This window comes from Urocampus carinirostris, chromosome 20 (genome assembly GCF_059441175.1).
Source record: "Urocampus carinirostris isolate Australia breed hairy pipefish chromosome 20, RoL_Ucar_1.0, whole genome shotgun sequence".
NCBI classification, from domain to species: domain Eukaryota; kingdom Metazoa; phylum Chordata; class Actinopteri; order Syngnathiformes; family Syngnathidae; genus Urocampus; species Urocampus carinirostris.
In genome coordinates, this window is record NC_142368.1 from 5,482,464 (window position 1) to 5,502,393 (window position 19,930).

The window sequence follows — 19,930 nt, forward strand, 5'->3', positions numbered from 1 at the left end:
TTTCCCCCTGCACGGTTGGAACAGTATGGAGTCCATTGAGAATGTCTTTTACAAATTTTTTTTTCTCATGTTTGAATACAGGCACGCCCTAACAATAGATTTGTCCCAATTTTCATTCAGGGATCTTTGTTTACCTTTAGTCAGCAGACCAGGGAGAGCACTATTCTACCTCGAGGCAAGTTGCAGGTCTGTGCCTCAAAAGCAAACAAACATAACAAAGGTCATCACCTGCCAAACATAATGTGCTACGCTGTTGTACATTTTGATACTGCAATGCAATGATGAATAGGTACCAAACGGGAGAGCTTAGTTTGCCGTAATTTGATTTGGATCAGGGAGACCGATACAAAAGTTCCACTCTCTTTTTTTAAGTCAGTGTTATATTTCCTTTGATAATAAGGTCTTTTACAAGTTCCTGAAGTCCTTAGAAATGTTACCGTTTTTCTAATGCTCTATTTTGACATTGATCTCGCACAGGGGCTTATAAAGCACATCAATCCTTTTTGTTCCTTTACAACAAAGCACACATAATTCATAGCTATCAAGTGTCATGGGGATATTTCCAGTGATTCGATGTTGGAAGCCAAGCCAGCTCGGCTGCATATTTTAAGTGAGTTGACAACTCCAGCAGGGATCTCTCCTCACTATTTCTTGCCGTGAGGGACGAGCATCTCATTTTAATGTTCTCATGATGGCCATAATATGATTTGTCATGATTGTCCCTGACCTTTCTAACACCATCTATATTGCATTAGCGGTGAACTGCCTCATAAGCCTGCATATTTGCAACAAGGGCCAGAAGATTATTTTTGAAATCAGTGCGGTGTCATGCAGCCATATGTCCATGGCCCCTTAGCCTTCGCATAAGTTGAGGCGAGAAGGCAACTATGTTCATTCATCATTTATTGTCTTCTCAGAAAAGATTTTGAATTGGCGTCTTGGATTTAAGAAATCGGGGCTTAATGGTGTCCCTGCTGACTGTACACGTGGAATACCAACCCTCTTGTGATAATGCTCAATACAGGCCTTAATTAGACTTTCTAACAGAATTTTTGGTGCATATTTTCATACAAATACAGTAGAAATCTGTGGTCACATATTCAGGGGTTGATTGAAATGTGTCATATTTTTAGGAGCATTTTAGTCAGGTTTTAAATTAAGCAATTTGACAGGTTGAACTGTATAGTTCAGATATGGATTGGGTCTGATTGCAGTTGTTGTTGCACACCTAATAAAGCTCACTCCTGCTTGTGATTGATAACCCAAATAACATCTGTCAACTGCTTTAAAACATGATAAACATACCAGAATATGTCATGGTAATTAAATATATTCTTTCTGTTGGGATTATAACTTTTTCCAGAGCTTGTTCGCACTTGCTTTTCAAGTGTGATATTTTAAAGGCATAAAATCGGCCATCGCACTCAGTCTCAGGTTTGATATATAACACAGTGCACGCTGAATTAATCTTTTTGTATGAACTTGTCCCACAACGTGCAAAGGGGTGTAAGCTGTAAATTGAAATAGGCTCTTGGTTTTCCCCAGTGTTTATTTACTTCATAAACCACTGAAGCTTTGTAGCCTGAGTTATGCTGTCTTATTATATGGCACAGTTCTAGGTTGAAAAAGAAAATCATGTTTTTTCTTCTGCTAATTTATTTCACACTGCAGTAAAATTGTTTGCATGTGCAACACAGCTGCCTGCTCACTTAAAAGACCCTGTATGCAGTTTTCTCAATGTCATCCATCTTTTTGCCAGCAATTAGTAGTAAAGAATGTAATGTACAAAGCAACGTGTGCTTCATCCAAATAAGTCTACTACAGTTAAAATGGTTAAACGTATGTTTACGGATACAAGTTCAGTTTTTGACTAAGTAACATTTCCTTGGCAACAGAAGGCCACACGGTTAAGGAAAACCTAAAAAAGAATGGCAGATAAATCTGCACCTTAATGGTAAATGGGCGGGGCTCGGAGGGTAAACGGCCCATGTCAGCGGTGCTCTTTAACGCATGGGATTACTGGCCTTTTGTAGCACCACATTTACTCAATCACAGAGCGCATTGTATGACACAGCGCCACCGTTTACCTCAAGCCTCAGCCCAGCTCCCTGACCAAGCTGACAAAAGGCAGGGGACTGCAATCAGACTGCTCACAGCCAGTGGGATAATACATCGAATGGGATGAATGGAGCAGAAATGAGGCGGGATGAGGTGAAGATTGGAAAAAAGGAAAAACCAAAAAAACATGGCAAGAAAAGAGCTTCAGCGGGAGGGCGTGCTGTAAAACATTGAAATGGGGAAAAGGTGAAAAGATGCTACATAAAACCATAGAGGTGCACTGTAAAGTGGCAAAGTGCAGCTAAAACACAAGAGAAACTGGTAAATGGATTTTCACACCACCACTCAACTGTGAAGATGGACAGTAATTATGCCAATTAAAGCTTTTATGCTGGATTTTTTTGAGGGGGGATGTCTCATGGCGCTTCATTTTGTTCTGGCTTTATAACACAGTGTGGCAAAGATTCAAAAAGCTCCCTTTTGGATGTTCTCTCGCACATACACACCTATTACCGAATGAAAATAGGCCAATAAAATGTGCAGCGTGCGGCTCGGTGGACCGCAGATCTAATGATGACTATTATTTTTGCAGGGAGACTTTATAAGAGTCCTCAGCCCTGGTTTTTTACTTAACACGGGACTTGCACTTATTAGAGGCCAAGGGGGAGTTTTTGTCACATCTTAGTGAGGGGATTGTCTCACGCAGCCAGAATGTTTAATGAAAAGTGACAGTGCTGTCAAAGTTATTACGTGCTTAATCTGGTCTTTGAGGGTAGAAGAACATCTAGTTGGAATAAGAATGGGTTCATTTGGATTCTGTGGCAAAAGTTAAACTGTGTAGATGGGGTGTTGTTGTGCAGTTCTGTTTATGGCCATAATCTACAAAATTGACATTTTCTTTCCTGTGGTGGATGTGTTAATCGTCCATACGAAAGCGGCAAAAACCCATGCATAATTGTAGACATCAAAATCTTTAGCTGGTACTGTGTGAAAGAATAATGGGTTCTTGGCTGGTTTGCTTTTGGGTTACTTGTTGTTTTTTTAGGATCAAACACGCCGTTAAAAAGAATTGTATCACATTTTTAAAAGAAAATGGCTTCTATCATAGCTATGTAACGTTATTTAGCTAAAGCCAGTAGGCAAATTCATCATCCCCAAAACAGGAGTTGAGCTACAAAATATTATTTCTCACGTAGCAGCAGATTTTCCCCAAATATTAACTACTTTGTCAAAAAAATTGAACACAAGCACTTGGTACTAACTTATAAAAATATAAACCTCTTTGACATTTCATTGACTTATTAGTACACACACTCCCAAGTACTCATTTTCTACTGGAAAAATTGTGATGGCTGTCAGTTCCTACATGGCCCCAACTTGTTTCATGTTATGATCCTCAAGCAATTATATTGTTATTTTAGAGCAGGATTAATATTTAGACTCAGAGTAATGAAATATTTAGATTTTCTTTCAGTGATCAACACACCATATATTAAAAAAAAAAATTAAAGCCGTTAAACCTGATCTGATGTCAAATATCACACCTAAATTTTTGACTGAGTCCCTCTGGGTGATTTTACATCCGTCAATATTCAGAGCGTGTTTGAGAACAAGTCACGGCATTTAGATGGATCAATAATTTACATTTCAGTCTTTTCAGGGTTTAGGCGCAAGAAGTTAAGTGGCTTTTTATCTCAGTGAGGCAGGCCTCCAAATTTCCAGTTTCGTGGGGCAGATTCCTCTATCAGAAGATGTAGTTGAGTGTCATCTGCGTAGCAATGGAACCTAATATTATACTTGCAAAAATTATTACCTACCAGAAGCATGTATTGCCGAAAGAAGGGGCCAATTACTGAACCCTGCGGAACACCACAGGTAACTTTAAACGGCCTAGATGTCATTTCACCATATTTAACAAAATGCGTTCTATCTGAGAGGTAGGATTTGAACCATAAAAAGACGGTTCCTTGAGAGACCAATCCATTTTTCCAGCCGATCAGAGTCCAATTTAATTGATGAATTTCTTTTCAATGTAACGAGCCGCTAGAATGATAGCCGTTGCCGTGCTACAAATTGTTGTGGTAGACGCAATGACTATTGCGCCCGCCCCTCCTGTTTAACTGACAGCCTACGCCAGCCTATCACAGTCACGCAGAACAAACACACACACACACACACACAGCCCCCCTCAACTTGCTCAAATGTTAACATTTGCTGTCTGTTGTCTGCTGCAGAACACAATGCACGCTGAAAATCTGGCTAAGTGTTGCGACCATGAAAAGTAAAGTACGATGTAGTGTGGGATAACTGTACTCATGAGAAGAGCCACACTCGGCCAGCGAGCCATACATTTCCAAGCCCGAGTTTTAGTCTGTGTTTTGTCACGGTATTTTGTAGAAATCAGCCTGAGTTCTGCTTGTTCTTTCCAACCTACCCTTGATGTGAGTATAATCAACACCCATTGTAATCAAACCGGATTAAGCCTGCGTTTGTAATTAAATCCCATGCGTGGGCTGACTTCATCTTGACATGTCATTGTGTGCTTTTAATGCGCGGTCACCGCCTTTAACCCAAGAATCCCCTTTCTCTCCCCCCCTACTCGGCATTGACGGTAACTTTAATTAATGTGCCTTTGCTCGACTTGAAGTGGGCACGTTGTGATGAGCGAGGCGCTTTTTAGATTTTTTTATTTTGGGAGCCCCTGCGCACCGGGGTCAATTAAAAGGGCCTTTCACTGTCCACAACGTTTTAATTAAAGTCGTCGTGAAATGCAAACTTGCTTCCTATTATGATTAGCTTTAATTAACTGTCACCGGGAGCCGCTGCGCTTTGCTGCGGCTGTGACCTCCAAATGCTGTCACACCTGTTTTTTTTTTTCATGGCCACATGTATGACAGCAGATCATAAATGTATTTCCCCACTTGTCGTTCCCTTCCAGGTGCTACTCAACATGGCGGTAAGGAAGAGCGAGGGCTTCAGTGTGGACCAGATGGAGAGACTCTACTCGGTGCTGAGCCAGTGTATATTTTCCCACCGCAGAGAGTACGACAAGAGGAGGCTACTAGAGGTTTCTGAAATTTTTCTTTTCCAATAAACGGAACACGCACGTTAGTATTCGTGGCTAGTGGGAGAAGGCAGTAACTTGAATGAACAATTTGCTAAATCTTAAATCGAGAGTAGGGATTTAAGAAATGAATCTTGCCAACAAGTAAATTTTGGCATAGGAGCAAGTAATAAGCGCAGGGTTCTGCACCAGCACTTGACGTGCTTGCATTTTGGGTGAAGTGCTTGTAAATGCTTGACACTCTCGCCATGTTTCTCAACAAGTCTGCTTAAAAACGACAAAGCCACTGCTCCTGTTGGCCTCGCTTTGCCACTGCATTTCTTCCTCCTTCGTAATAAATGGCAGCTGGCATTAGTTTATACGACATTCTCTTATAAAGCCTCATTGCCCCTATGGGTTGCGCCCAAGAATACAGGTGCATGCTAGACTAAAACAGAGCGGTATGAAATGTGTATTAGTGCAAGTATTACATATCAATTAGGGACATTACCGTAAATTCCGGACCATAGAGCGCACCTGATTATAAGCCGCACCCACCACATTTTGAGAGATTGTCCCTTTTGTACTTACGCAAGCCGCACCTGTATATAAGCCGCATGTGCCCAAATAAGAATACATAACGTAATCATAAAATTAACCCCAACCCAACTTTGAGTCCTCGCGATTTTAACTGAACACGAAGTTCTCAGTTCAAAAACCACAGCCGGCAAAATAACGGAAAATGATACCGGTAGTTAACATTAATTGCAGACCTGCAGAATCAGGGTCCCGTTAAAAGTAATCCAAGGAAAAAAAGTGTATATTTCTAAAGGTAAGGGTGGGGAAAAATATATATCCACTATTGTCTGCCGTGTCCACAAACACTCACCTTTACCTGTCCCCACTTCCCGTCATCCCCGGCGTCTGTTACGCCCCTTCTTTTTAATTTGTCAGTGCATGACTTATCAGAATAAGTGTCCAAAATAAATACAAATACATTACAAAAATATACAGTTGCAAATGCATATTACACATGGTTACACATATTTACAAAGAAAGACGGTACACCGAGAGTTTTCAAAGCTTTAATAATAATATAACTTTCATCCCAAACCGTGCCTGTGAAGGGTAGCAAAACGCTACTAGAAACACTCTCGCAACACAGTGAACCGATCTGTTAAAAAAAAAAATCAATCCATTCTTGCAGAAACCACGGTAAACCGTCCTCATCTACCTCCTTATAATTGACGTCATCAAAGTTGTCTTCACCAGTATGGCTAAGAGACTTTGTCATATGGACGACGTTCTCCGCTCCATTAATCAAAAACACGCTAGCAACACGCTCGCAAGGTAGTTTCCGTGCAGTAGCTCTGTTTCCTTCTTCATCGGACTGCTCGATTGCGTTTAGCTTGTAAGCGGCGTCATGTGCCTTGAATTCGAGCGCGGCTGGCGGCTGTTAGAAAAATTACATAAATTGGCCGCATCACTGAATAAGCCGCAGGGTTGAAAGTTAGCGGAAAAAAAGTATCGGCTTATAGTCCGGAATTTACGGTAATTATGGACTAAGTGTGCATAATCATAGATTCACTTCTAGAAAGAGAAGTTAAACATTCACCACTCTTCCACAATGTCTAAAAGTTGGCCAAAGTAAAGCAATACTTTTAAGGGCTGTCTCCAAATGGCCGCTTTTGTAAAGGCTTAAACCAACCATTAGAAAAATGTGTAAAATACAAAATATAGTTTTTTCAGATTGTGATCAAATTTGACACTGATCTAGGTAAGGCTTCAAACAATTGTCCCACCTTTTTTCCAGCCAAGATGCCCATGCTACATTCTTTTGCAAAAAGAAATTCAGGCGAGAGAAAAAAAACAATTGTGTTTTAACTCTGATTACTAAATGTTAGTAGCTCGTTCAGTTTGGGACAACAATTCAGAGGGTTCCCTTTAAAAGAGACCAAAACTTTAAAAGGTTCAAGAACAGCATTTAATTTACTTTGGGTTAAAAATGTTTGAAGTGAAATAATCGGTGTTCAGAAACTTTGTTGCATTCTAATTTAGTGCGATAGGAGTTTATCACAAGTTAGCCGTAGACTCCTTTGGCAAGAGAGGAAGGACGCAAGGAGCTTGTGAAAGACGTCTCTTAGTTCTTTTCAAAACTTACCTCATTTTTTACATTTCATTCCTGTGAAAAAAAGCCGCTTCATTCTTTTGTAGGGAATGCATTGCGAGTGTAATATATCTCGATTTTAAAACTTAATACATTTTTATGCCACAACGAATCAAATGGTCAATAGTATTTGGCTGTTTTAATTAAAAACAAAATTCCACCTTTCACATTTGAATATGGAAAAAACTATTTTCCCCTAAAATCAAACATAAATTGATTTATGGAGAAAAATGGTGAATTCCCCCGGACCCCAAAAATGACATGTCAGAATCTTTAATAGGGGGAGAAAGCGATAATTTATAGGTTAAAAGATGATACAACTCGAAACAAATTTTGAACTGTCTCATGAGAAGGTAGTTGTCATTTAAATCACTGAATAAAAAAAAAACAAATTGTTACATGGGGGAAAAGGTAATTCCCCCAAAGTATACCATCACCAAGCGGATTGTGGCTTCTACTGTGGACCATTGCGCTGTTTTGTTTCCTTCTTTAATTCCAGGAACAAGCTTAGAGTTAAATCAAGAAATAACAAGTTGTTGATATAATTTACAGATGGAAAAAAGTTGAAGGTCAGCTTGGTCCTTTCACATTAAATTGCATTTAAGATGAGGTACTTTTTCGGCATGGATTTCTAAAATATCAAATTATTATTACTATGTCATTACGAGGTTGTAATACGAGAAGTAGGGACCACAATAATCCTTTTTTTTTTTCGTCGGAGTTGCTAAGTCCCTGTGATAGTCAAAACCGGGGAAATAGAAACATTTATTAGATATCAGTCACATATAAAATATACGACTGTAAAAATCAAAACTGTAGAGCTACGAATAAAAGCAGAGTTGCATGTCCATAATCTTATTATACAATAGTACAATGGAATTGGAGTGCTTTTCTTTTCAGTGTAAGAAAGCAATCTAGAGAGTGGCGTCTAGCTGCACACTAGCACGGGGGATACCTGGATTAAGCCATATTTTCGTGGTGATTACCATAAGAGTCACAATTGTAGCGGTTTCCCACCAGTTTCAGCTCCAAGCCATCGGTTTTATGGGTAATGGATCTGGCGTTGGAGAGATACAGGCTCTGCAGGAGTGGCCTGTGAGAGTTGTTACATCCTCACTTTTGCTTCCTCTCCCGCCTCCGTCTCTTCCCGGACCAGATACCAGTCCACAGATCACCCGGTGGTGTTCAGAATTCCTTTCTTTTATGACTTTCCTCAGAGTCCAATTTAATTACAATTTTTTTTTCCAATGCCGTGAGACGCTAAAACACTAGCTGTCGTCGTAATCGTCATTAGGTTTTGGTGGAGAAATTGTTGTCAGTCAAATTTCTGTTTGACAGCATACACCATATGGCTGCACGATTTTGGGAAAAAAACACTTGCGATTTTCCAGACCAGTATTGCGATTGCGATGGGATTTTATATTTTTTTTTCTTAGGCACATTTTCTGTGCTAGTTTTCTTTTTAATACTCAACCGTATTGAAATGCTAAACCTAGAGAAAACAGCACCATCTTCTGGCGAGCCTTGTTAGGGTTGCTTTCTGTTAACCATTTTTTACTTTCAATTTCGCAATTGATCGAAGTACTGCACCTACCCACCAATGAAATGCACTAGATAGCACTTCAAGCTCATCAAAACAGTGGTCTGGACAATTTTCAAAATAGAACATCACAGAATAACATTCCTATCATTTATTTTGACATTTCTTCATAACCCCAAAAAGTCGACCTCTAACATAAATAACATTTGAAAAAGGGAAATAATGAACTCTTTAAAAAAAAAAATCAAAAACATTTGCACAGTATAAAAGATAAATTTACGCACTTAAGAAAACCCACACCAAAAAATGTAAACACAAGAAAAATAAATTGGGCACATTATAAAAAGGTAAACGTTGCACACTAAAGATAATCCATGTACTTTTAAGGCTGTAAACATGACATTTCTGTCATTAGTGTAATGTAGTGTAAAATTTATTATGTGGTACTGCAGCTTGTTCATCATTGCAAGAAAGGTATATAAGTATGTATCCAAACCCACCATAAAAATGTAAACATCCAACTTGAATATTAAAAAATACCCCACTACGTCACATCTCGATGTGGATTCAATTTTGGTTAAAAGTGCAGCCCTAGTACACCAACTTATCACTGTTGCGCACACGGTCACTTACACCCAACACACATACAGAGTCCGCTGAGACTTTTAACTAGTGATAGCAATTGCTGCGTGCTGTCTGCTTCAGAAGGCAACTCATTATTAAATTCCGCAAAATATTGAAACTGCAGAAAGTAAACCGCGATTCAGCGAGGGATTACTAGATAGGGCTGCACGATTAACCAAAATCTAATTGACATTGAGATGTGACGTGGTGCAATTGTGTAATCGTATGACACCAAGATTTAAAGACAGCAATCCTAACAAAGCTCTTCAGAAGACGGTGTTGTTTACTTAAATTTAACCCTGTAAATTTCACACAAAATCTCAATCTAAGACGTACTCTAAGTAAATTGAATGCTATTGTTGAACTGTTAGGAAGGTGTTGGTCTCTCAAGTGTTGTCCCCCAACTGAAATAATCACTGCAAGAGCTACTAACATTTTATAATCTAAGTTGGAACACACAAAAATAGTTTTTTTTTAAATTTGAAATCACATGCCTGCGAAAGAGTGTAGCATGGGCCTTTATCTTGTCCCAGGTAAAATATGATGGCAATCTAAAAAAACTAAATATTGTATTTTACACATTTTTCGAAAGGTATGTCATGGGGTTTTCAAAAGTAGTTATTTTGAGACAACCAGTTGACGGCTCTAAAACTTCTGCAACTGTGTATTATACTTTGTCCAAGTTTTAGACATTGTAAGTGTTGTAAATGTTTGACTTCTCTTTCCAGAAGTCAGCCACTGATAATGCACACTTAAAAATGGATCCTGAGTTGCATAACGCAGGTTTAATTTCGGCTCAGATTTGAATACACACTTCAATTATGCATACATTTATGTTGGGAATTGAATTGGCTTACGAATGTGAATAGGTCACGACTGGCTGATGATAATTAGAGCCAAAGTTCTGAGTGTGTTTTTTTCTTTTTTTCAATACAGGCCCTGTAGCATGGGCATCCTAGCTGGAAGACTGCTAGGACAATACCATGAAGCAGTACCTGTTCACTGATCAAAGTTGATCACTATCTGAAAAACTAAACATTAGTATTTTATACATTTTCTACGCGTGTGTCTAGGCGTGACTGGTGACATCATACAGACACTTCTTTGCTTCTCAACAGTCTGATGGCTCTGTCACTAGTATTACCCCTGACTGCATAAGTGGGTTTAAAAAAAATTACCCCATAGGTTGTTATTCTTAAAAAATAAAATACAGTTGTTATATTCCAGGTATTCCTCTTAAAACGTGTTTAGTGACATGATGCCTTGAATATTTTTATTATTTTTGCCACCAATTACCGACAACTCATGGAAATATGTATGTACTGGTAGGTCATGCATCTGAGGGTTAAGTACTTACAAAGAATAACACAACTAACACAGAAAACACACCATTTAAAATAAAAAAATCGCACCGAAATTCTGGTCTGAAGAATTACAATCTTTTTTTTTTTCTTAATCGTGCAGCCCTATTACTTTACACTGAAACATAAGTTAAAAATCAAATGTTATAGAAAATCACAATGACTCATCACTGAGCTATTTTCAGAACCAGGTTGTGGGCTACCCGGGTGTTTTAGGGATCTACCTGGTTCCAACAGGCACCACAATAGTTAACCCCAGGTCTAGAGCAACTCTTGCTGAGATGCAAAACCTATAGGAATAAAACCGGTGCACGATTGATACCCAGGCGAGTTATTTTCCGCTTACAGTCGGGTTTGGTCATAAATGGGGCGTGTCGACGCATTTGTCCACCGGCCTCGCCGCTCTCTGCCGGCAGCGCTGACCTTTCGGCAGATGGAGCGGACCGCACTCTTGTGTCTCGTTAAAAGCCAGAGGGCATTTCTGCTGCCTCTTTACACAACAACACACATAAGAAGGTCTTAGTTGCAAGCACATCAATTACTTTTGTGTATTTTCTTGCCCTTCAAACCAAAAGTTGAAGCTTTTTCCTTAAATTTGCGTGACTCAACTAATTCAAAAGTTGTGTGAATACTGAAAAACAACATGGATTCATTATTTATGGGGTGTGTTGTGTAAGGTATTCTTAAAGTCGAAAGTAGAATATTTCTCTGTTAACAGTATCTGAGTTCAAAGAGCCTTTATACTGGGGGGTTTCGTTTGGTGATTGACTTAATGCTCACTGATAAAAGGCCTAATTCAGGCAGTCCAAAAGTTAACCCAAACTCCCAAAAAGTTTATTTGAGCGTGCCTTATAAATGCACGTACATGATGAATTGGCTGATTATGAGGCTGCAATTATGACCTAAAGCCAGGAAATGGCGGCAGAGAGCAACAAAGTTCCAAATTCTGGGCGGTACCTTTAACTACGCACCTATAAAACCACTAAATGGAGGCCCGATGTGTTATTATAGTGATGTAAATAAAATACTTGATTTTATTTAAATAAAAAAACAATTGGTTATATGCAAAACACATTTTACCCCATACACACAATTGAGACTCGTAAGCTAGGAAATTATTAATTATATTTCTCAATTTAAGGAGACGACATGTTCGGCCGGCATTTTACTATTAAGGAAGCCCGAATGACCATTTTGCGACGTGAGCTCGTCCCGGCGATGCTTTTAGCACTTAACATTCATTCACCACCCATAGCTGAGCCCTGCTTGCATTGGTCGCCAAGTCCCATCATTCAGGCATCTGGTGCTTTTTGCCCCCGACTGTTTCCTTCTCTGGCCATCCATGTTTGCCGCTCCGTGCTAATAAAGCTTGCATCACTCCTTTCAGTAGCATCTCCTTGTAGCCACTAAAGCAGGGGTCTCCAATGTGGAGATAAAACACCTGAGTATCCAACAGCCAGGTTCTAAAAATACCTCACTAGTGATGGGTCATTGTGATTTTCTTGTAAATTTGATTTCTAAATGACATGCTCTAGTAGTTGACTCAACTTATAATATGATTATATGGTAACAACAAACTTTATTTTAGAAATGTATGTGAAAATTGTAGCCCTTTGCGCCAATCCGTAACAAAAAGTAGGTCTCAGCTTAAAAAAAAACTTGGATAAGGTTAGCAACTTCCTCCAGCTTTGACCAACTCCAGCTATTTCTTCCTTTAGGCCACTTTGGGTGTATCCAGCCCGCTCAGTCTTTCATTTCTTTTTTTTCGCAGCAGACTGAAATTTATCCTTGCTCACACGAGAAAATATAGTAATAAGCTTCCGGATTTTGCAAAGTCGTATCCTTCAGGCTTCTAAAGTCTTCTTCGAAGAGACATGCTTCAACTCAATTTTAAATAAACACGGTCACTTTAATGTGTACAAGTTGTAAGATACAGGGTGCAAAGTGCACTATAAATTAAGCTAATTTACTTTTGTTGTGAGGAGTTTTACAGCATAAAAGGTATAAAGAGATGATCAGGTGGACATACCTAAGGCTGAATCTATGGCTTTTGAAATTATTAGTATTTTTTTTTTATACATCATTTGAAGGGGAGACCACCAATTTCCCTACAACATGTTCTGGCAGGTCTTTTGTATTGCCTTTGTAGAAAATGAAGCCGCAAAATTCACAAATGTTCTAATCATTCTCAAGGGGGCAGCCATTTCTATACTTGCGATCGACCGAAAATGACATAATTGCTCAGATAACGACCAATTCCGATTTATCATTTTCCGAAAGTTTGCAAGACGAGCCCTGAACGGTCGTGATGTCATTTTCAGTCAATAGCAGGTGACAAAATGGCTGCCTCTGAGAATAGTAAAACAAAGGTGGATTATGCTTTAATATTGATCAGAATTGTTAAAACAGGTGGAGGGTCATAAAAAATATTGGCTTGCCGTTTCTATTAAAGATTTTCTTTTTATGTCTCATAACTTTTTTTCGGTTCTTTTTTTCCCGCCGCACAAAAAAAGACGGCGGTCTTCTGGGGCCTGCAGGGAAGATGAAGCGAGAAAATTAACCTTGGCTTTTGGCCAATAGCGTGTGAACATAAAGACAAAGGGATCATTACGGGTATAAAATCACATTTTACGGATGTTTTATTGGCAAAAAAGGAGCTTTAAGAGAATACATGAAAAGGACGAGTGAAGCAAAAAGTAATTTCACGGAAATATCACATGAATAACAGACGTGAATAAAATATAATGGGCACTCCCAGTCACGATTTCTTTATTTTACGTCTATAGCTGTCAGTCAAAACTTATTTTGTCTGATTGCATGCCACATTTCAGATGTTAGGACTGGCTGCTCGTATTTTTTTTAAAAACCCCGACTGGAGCTTCAATTGTGAGGCAAACATTTCAAAGCCTACAAGTCCTTCAAGTAAATGTTTTTTCTCGAACAGAAATCCTTCACGGTGGTTGCTATTCACCTGGATGTGCCGTTTTTTGCTGGGTCATTTTTTATGTGTGTTTATTAGCATAAGAATAAATCTTTTCTGGATTTAAATACACAGCTAAAACAATTTTATGGTTCCAAATGTTTATAATGTGTTCACAATTTGCAAGGGATTTTAGTGCAACGATGTGAAAAGTAGGGCAGCATAAACAATTGTTGTGATACCGACTCAAACAATATTTATTGTTACACCTTTTATTTTAAAACTATTAGAAGAAAATTAAATACTGATTCCGCCCAAACCTATGTTAATGAAATTGAAAGCCAATGAAATTTCTTAGGCAAATATGTACACATTTTCGGGGTGTATTCAAATAAGAGCTGAAGGTATTCTTGGGAAAATCCAATCGTGATTCATTTTTACACAGCATTATTGCGTGCAACTCGGCACAATCTATATACCGGAAATGGTTCAAAAACAGCATTCAATTTACTTTGGTTATGTTTTGGATTGTTTTGGGTTAGGGTTGTTATTGGGTGAATTTAACAGGAACAGTAAGGGGTCAATAGACTGGATTTATGTTTGCATAACATTGGAAAAATGTCTACCATACACTGCATCCCCAGAAAATTTGTTATTTGAAATATGACATTTTTCTCTTTTTGATTAAAGAAAAAGACTTAAAAACAAACTCAAAATATTTGTTGGAATAAGAAACAATGTCCTGATATTTTTTTATGATAGTAATATTTTTGTAAAAAAGAGCTTAAAAGCCTTTTTTATTTGGGTATTTTGAAAAGGTACACTGCTGAGTAAATTTTAAAAAAATCTGTAAAATTCCCTAAATATTGATAAAAAGACAAATAAATTTGAATATTTATCTTTCTGTATTTTTCCCCCCATAGCATTATACAAGAGTTTAAATGAACAAAGCTGTCCGTAGTTGTATATAGTGTCTACACCTCTTTGAAGCTGAGCGCTTTAAGTTTAATAAGCATTTTCTGAAATAACTAGTTATCATTTAAAGACTGTTATTACCTTAAGTTAGGGACAAATATTTACTAAATAACTTAATTACTATATTATTACAGAAGGCAGGGTAACATTTCTAAAATACAGTAATCCCTGAAAAGAACCGTGATAGGTGAAATTTATAATACAATTGAATATTATACACTGAAACCAAAGAACAACCTCTATTTAAAACATATTTTCTTTTATTCTTTGTTTTATGAATAACTACTATACCAACAAATAACTCAGACTAAGGCAATCAGAATGCAGAATCTGCAATGGAACGACACTGTCAAAAGTAAAGTCTTTACCCAGCGATTACTGTAACTAGCTATCATGTAATTACTAAGTTATTACCATGCTGTACTTGGTGTTTAAATGGCTGTCAACCACTGATAAATCTTCCTTGTATATGAGGCCCTGAGCGATTTATAGATATTGATAATTGATCTTGCATCTAAAGATACCAATCATGTCATAATTTCTCATTCGTTAAAAATCAAATTACTTAGAAAAAACAATTAGCCATTACTGGTGAGCGAATTTTAGAATCGATTCATGGGGTAATCGGCTGTTCCTATACAGTTGCCCTTGGGAACCATGATCCCTAGGCCACATACTAGTAGAAGTGCTTTGTATACATGGCTCTGTGATAAAATTATCATTTTCTTATGAACTTTTTATGCCAACTCCCATTAAGCAAGTTTGTACATGATAGCGACAGTCCCACTTTTGCGCCATTTGTCACGGAGCGGTTTTTAACCAGTCTTTGTGACCTGGTGTGCCGCAGGAAATGGAAGACAGGATCCAGAATTTCGACACATTCCTGTGACAGCCGGACGGCCAGACCTCTTCGGGTGGACCTCGAGCACCTCCCGTACCCTCCCGATCCCTCTTTCCCACGGGACCACAAAGACACAAAACTGAGAGCGAAGTCGAGGGACATTGAATGGTGCTATCGTCTCAGGAAAATCTGCCTCTACACAACCAAACCCCCCTTGGAGGTGTGTTACACATGCACTCACATTCACACCCGCCACTGGTAACGGGCAACCCTGGTGCTACTTGGGTGCTATTCAACCGTGCTGCTTTTCTAGACTTTTTTTTTTTTTTTACAACTCGGGACAGCCAGTCAAAACAAACCCCTTTCACACGTGCGCAGATCGTCACCAGCAGAAACGTGCAAACCGTATTTCCAATCAGTCAGCCAAATGCCACTGAGCCAATCTCGCCCCGGAGCAGAATGTCATCGCTATTCACTACCATCGGTTTATTTATTTTCCCCCCTAACGCCCTCAGCGTATTTTGCTGTCAACAGCAAATGGCAAAACATGTAAAGGGCAAGACTGCAAAATATAACTGACGACTTTGGGTTTATTTAAAATCAAATATCTCGTTCCATTTTTACTACATTTCCGCAGTGAGGAAAAACGGGTGGAGTTTAAACACAGAGGAGGCCTGAAGGTCAAGTTTAACCACTAGATTTTGTAGCTAGAACAATAAACGTGCCGTTTTGATTGGCAGCGTGAAAGGGGTGCATCATATGAACTCCCCCGATCCTTTTTATTGGGGGGAAAGTAGTATGTGATAACCAAATTTGGATGATTTAATACCCACACTTTAAACACAACTTTCTACCCCTGCTTCCATGATTATTACTATTACTATTTTAAAAGGGGTTTGCGAAATTTTACATTAAAACTGCAAAGATGAATCCCCAAAAATGGAGAATGTACCACTCATACCTTTTCACGCAAAATATATTTCTCAGTCTTAATAAATTAATTTCTTATCCTTACATTCATACAGACAATAGGTGAAAACTGTGGCTACAATGGGCCATTGAAATTTGAATCACGCTATGTTTTAGCTGCATTACAATTGTATTATATAAATTCCCCCTGGTTCTTTTTGATTTAAGCAAAGCATGAGAACCAGATTCAGATGATTTCAACCAATTTAACAAACCTCTTCCCCGATTCCAAAATGAAGAGACTATTTAAAAAGTGGCTTGCAGAATTAGACTTGACAGTTTTACATTAAAACAGCAAAGATCCTACACAAATTCCTAGAATTGATCACACCGTTCACGCAAAATATATTTCTCATTGTAAACTATAGAATTTCTCATATGTTTTTATAGTTAAACCAATAGGAAAATTGTTAAAGTGAAGCTTCAATGGGCTATTGAAATTCATGATTGCGATACATTAAATCCCCTGATTCATATTACTCAGGGCAAAGCTATGATTTTAAACAAGCATGAGATTTCGTAGTTGATATCAATTCAATGCTGGTACCTTTCAAAGCACCTTTCTACCCTCGATTCAATAGACTATTTAAAAAATGGCTGGTGAACCCCTCCCAAAATATCTAGACTTCATTACCCCCTTTACTACAATACCTTTTCACGCAAAATCTGTTAATCTTACCTGCCAAAACTAAGTTTCTTATCCGTGTGTTTATAAAGATAGTTTTAATGGGCCATTAAAATTGGGATCAATACTTTTAGCTGCTTGCCAGCATGAAAGAGGTGCATTACAAGTGATGTCTTAAATCAATTAGTTTAAGCAAACAAAAAAGCGTGCCAGTATCATATGTTCATATTAAAACCCCTAACGTACTTTTAATTCCATGTTGAATATACATTTTCAAAATGGCATGTGAAAAGCTCATCACAAAATTAAAAACCCAATAAGATGAATCGATTAAATAATGGTTTAATTTATAGGTGGGGTAAAAGTTGTGCGTGGCGATTAACTTATTACATGAAACCCCCCCGATTCTGATGAAATTGAGTGTGAACAAAGCACGAGATTACCTAGTTCTGATTTTTACCGATGCCTTTAACTCACATCAGAACATTTGAGACTGTAAAAATGTCTTTAGTACCCCTTTCCACACAAGATATTTATTATAAACTGTCAAATGAATGATTTTATCTGTACGTTTAATAGACAATAAGGAACTCTGCAAAAATAGTAAAACGCTACACTTATGTGACAAGTGTTATTTTCTTTAAGGCACTAGCCAAGGCAGCATTTTGTCAATGGTTACATATCCGCTCTGAGGACCCCTTTCACTAATATATGCAAAAAATAAATACTGCTGTCGCAAGCTACCTCAGTGTAACTTTAGTCAACTGTTTACTCGGTGCATACAAGCGGTATTTTGTTTTTATGCTTTGGCGCTACCAGTGTCCGTGTGAAACCCATCCCCAAAAATCCATTCGGGCAGATATCATCTCATGCTTATTTATTGTAAATGTTTTCAATGAATTTAGTTAACCTGTAGCGTCTGTGTAGCAGGTCATTTTCGGGCTTTTGTGTGTTTTGGGGATTTTTACACATCTCTCAGGTTCGACACATGCCCGCGTTTGTATTTATTTCCGGGTGTTTTCTTTTTAACTATTGCATACTGGAAATTTTGCGGGAACAGGACCAGACTTTTTCTTTCTTTTTCTTGTGTTACGCTGCCAAAATCGAGAGCTACATTTTCTGAAATTTAAAAATAGTTAACGTACGTCACACATTGTGATTTTCTTTGACAGTAGCCAGTTTGGACTAACAACCAATTTTTGTCTGGTAGTTAAAAATCTATTTCTAGTCCAGTATGCCGAGAGAGCAAAAACTGTTTTGTCGCCGTTCTTCCTTCGGCCACATGCCCCGAGATTTGTTGTCTTTTTTTCTTTCATTTGCTTAAAACGCCACGCTCTCGTTACCTTTTTGATGTAAGTTATATTCGGAATGGAAATGGAAAAACTTACTGTATTTCTCAACTAAAACTGCTGTGATATACTTGAATAAAAAGGTTGAAAAATACATTTGTTGGATTTTTTTTTTTTGCCCCCAGTCATACAAAATTTGATGCTTTGATATTTGTACTTTTCACACATTGTAGAAAAAAGTTGAGTGAGCAAGGCTTAACCTGATAAATGCAATAACAGAATGAGGCAAATTTTTAATCTTATTGTGGGCGAAAACTAAATGTCTTTCATACCTTCCACATAGAACAAAATAAAATGCCACTTTTTGGACCTAGTTCTAACAAGTTGCCTGAATGTGGCAAAGTGTTATTCATATTGCAGGGCTAGTGATTTCTAAATTGCAGTAAACCCCAGGATACAGCGACTCCACCTTATGTAATGGAGTAAAATGTCGGGGCTAATAAAATGTTGAATTACTTCCAACAATACCTTTTTTTTCTTGGTTCAGATTCTTGTGCTTTGTGAAGACTATGCAAATTGGTGATACCGTTTGTCGGCTATGTCTCCCAGTGATGATAAAGGGAGAAGCAAAGAAACGATGCAGGTACAAGAATAGTTACGATTAAAAGGAAATAATTTATGGCATGACCCAATCCTCGTAAATGAAGGTTTGAAATCTATTTGATTTTTATTCTGTATAAAGTATAACTTTATGGTTTTTTTTGGTTAGAATGCATCAGCTAATTACCATAGATTTTCATCCCCCGCTATACAGCAATTTCATGTCATATCCTAGGGTCTACTGTAAATCAGATGCCAAATTAAGCTACTGACACTGTTAAAAAAGACAAGACAAACATTCATGTTCTTTAAGATATGTATTAGCTTTCCGTAGTAACAAGTTAATTCATGAATACAGATTTACAGACTCATCACTTTTTTTCAATGTCAACCTAGCAATGTTTTTTTTTTCCTAAAAACATTTATACACAATTGCCTCGTAGCTGTAAAATATACATATTTATCATTATTTACAGAAACCAGACGTCGGGTATAGAAAAACGGTCATGGGTGATCATTGTGCTTCTTTACCTCAGTGGGGGTGCCATGAAATGTTCAGCTAAAGGAATGCTCACCCTGTAGTGTAACATAAATAAAAAGGAGTGGCGTAGAAAAAGAAGCATACTAAGAGTCAACTGGCGTGGCATCAGGTACATTCTGCACAGGGAAGGGATCTCGCAACCGGCTCCAAACTGTCCCCTTTTTTGGCACAGCCTCATCCGCTCTGGATGTATTTTTTGATGACCACGCAGCCGTGTCTGAAGAGGGGACAGGGTAGCGACTGCAGGAGCGTCCAAGTTTTGGCGTCTGGTTCGAAGGTTTCCATGTTGCCTAGTGCGGGACCCTCGCTGCTCACGATGCCGCCCGTGGCGTAGATTTTTCCGTCTAAGATCACCGCGCTGCGAGAGAATAAATAAT

General features: G+C 38.3%; 2 protein-coding genes across 2 annotated transcripts in view; one reads left to right on the forward strand and one right to left on the reverse strand.

Moving 5' to 3' along the window:
* Positions 1-16,400, forward strand: part of atad2b (ATPase family AAA domain containing 2B) — a 50,304-nt gene extending 33,904 nt beyond the window's left edge. Inside the window, exons 27-28 of the mRNA XM_088324838.1 lie at positions 4,997-5,125; positions 15,536-16,400. Of these exons, the coding sequence (XP_088180964.1) occupies positions 4,997-5,125; positions 15,536-15,577 (171 nt within the window). The 3' untranslated portion in view covers positions 15,578-16,400. The remainder of the gene's footprint in view (positions 1-4,996; positions 5,126-15,535) is intronic.
* Positions 16,401-19,310: 2,910 nt separating this feature from the next.
* Positions 19,311-19,930, reverse strand: part of klhl29 (kelch-like family member 29) — a 310,192-nt gene continuing 309,572 nt past the window's right edge. Inside the window, exon 15 of the mRNA XM_088324855.1 lies at positions 19,311-19,911. Coding sequence (XP_088180981.1) covers positions 19,728-19,911 — 184 coding nt within the window. The 3' untranslated portion in view covers positions 19,311-19,727. The remainder of the gene's footprint in view (positions 19,912-19,930) is intronic.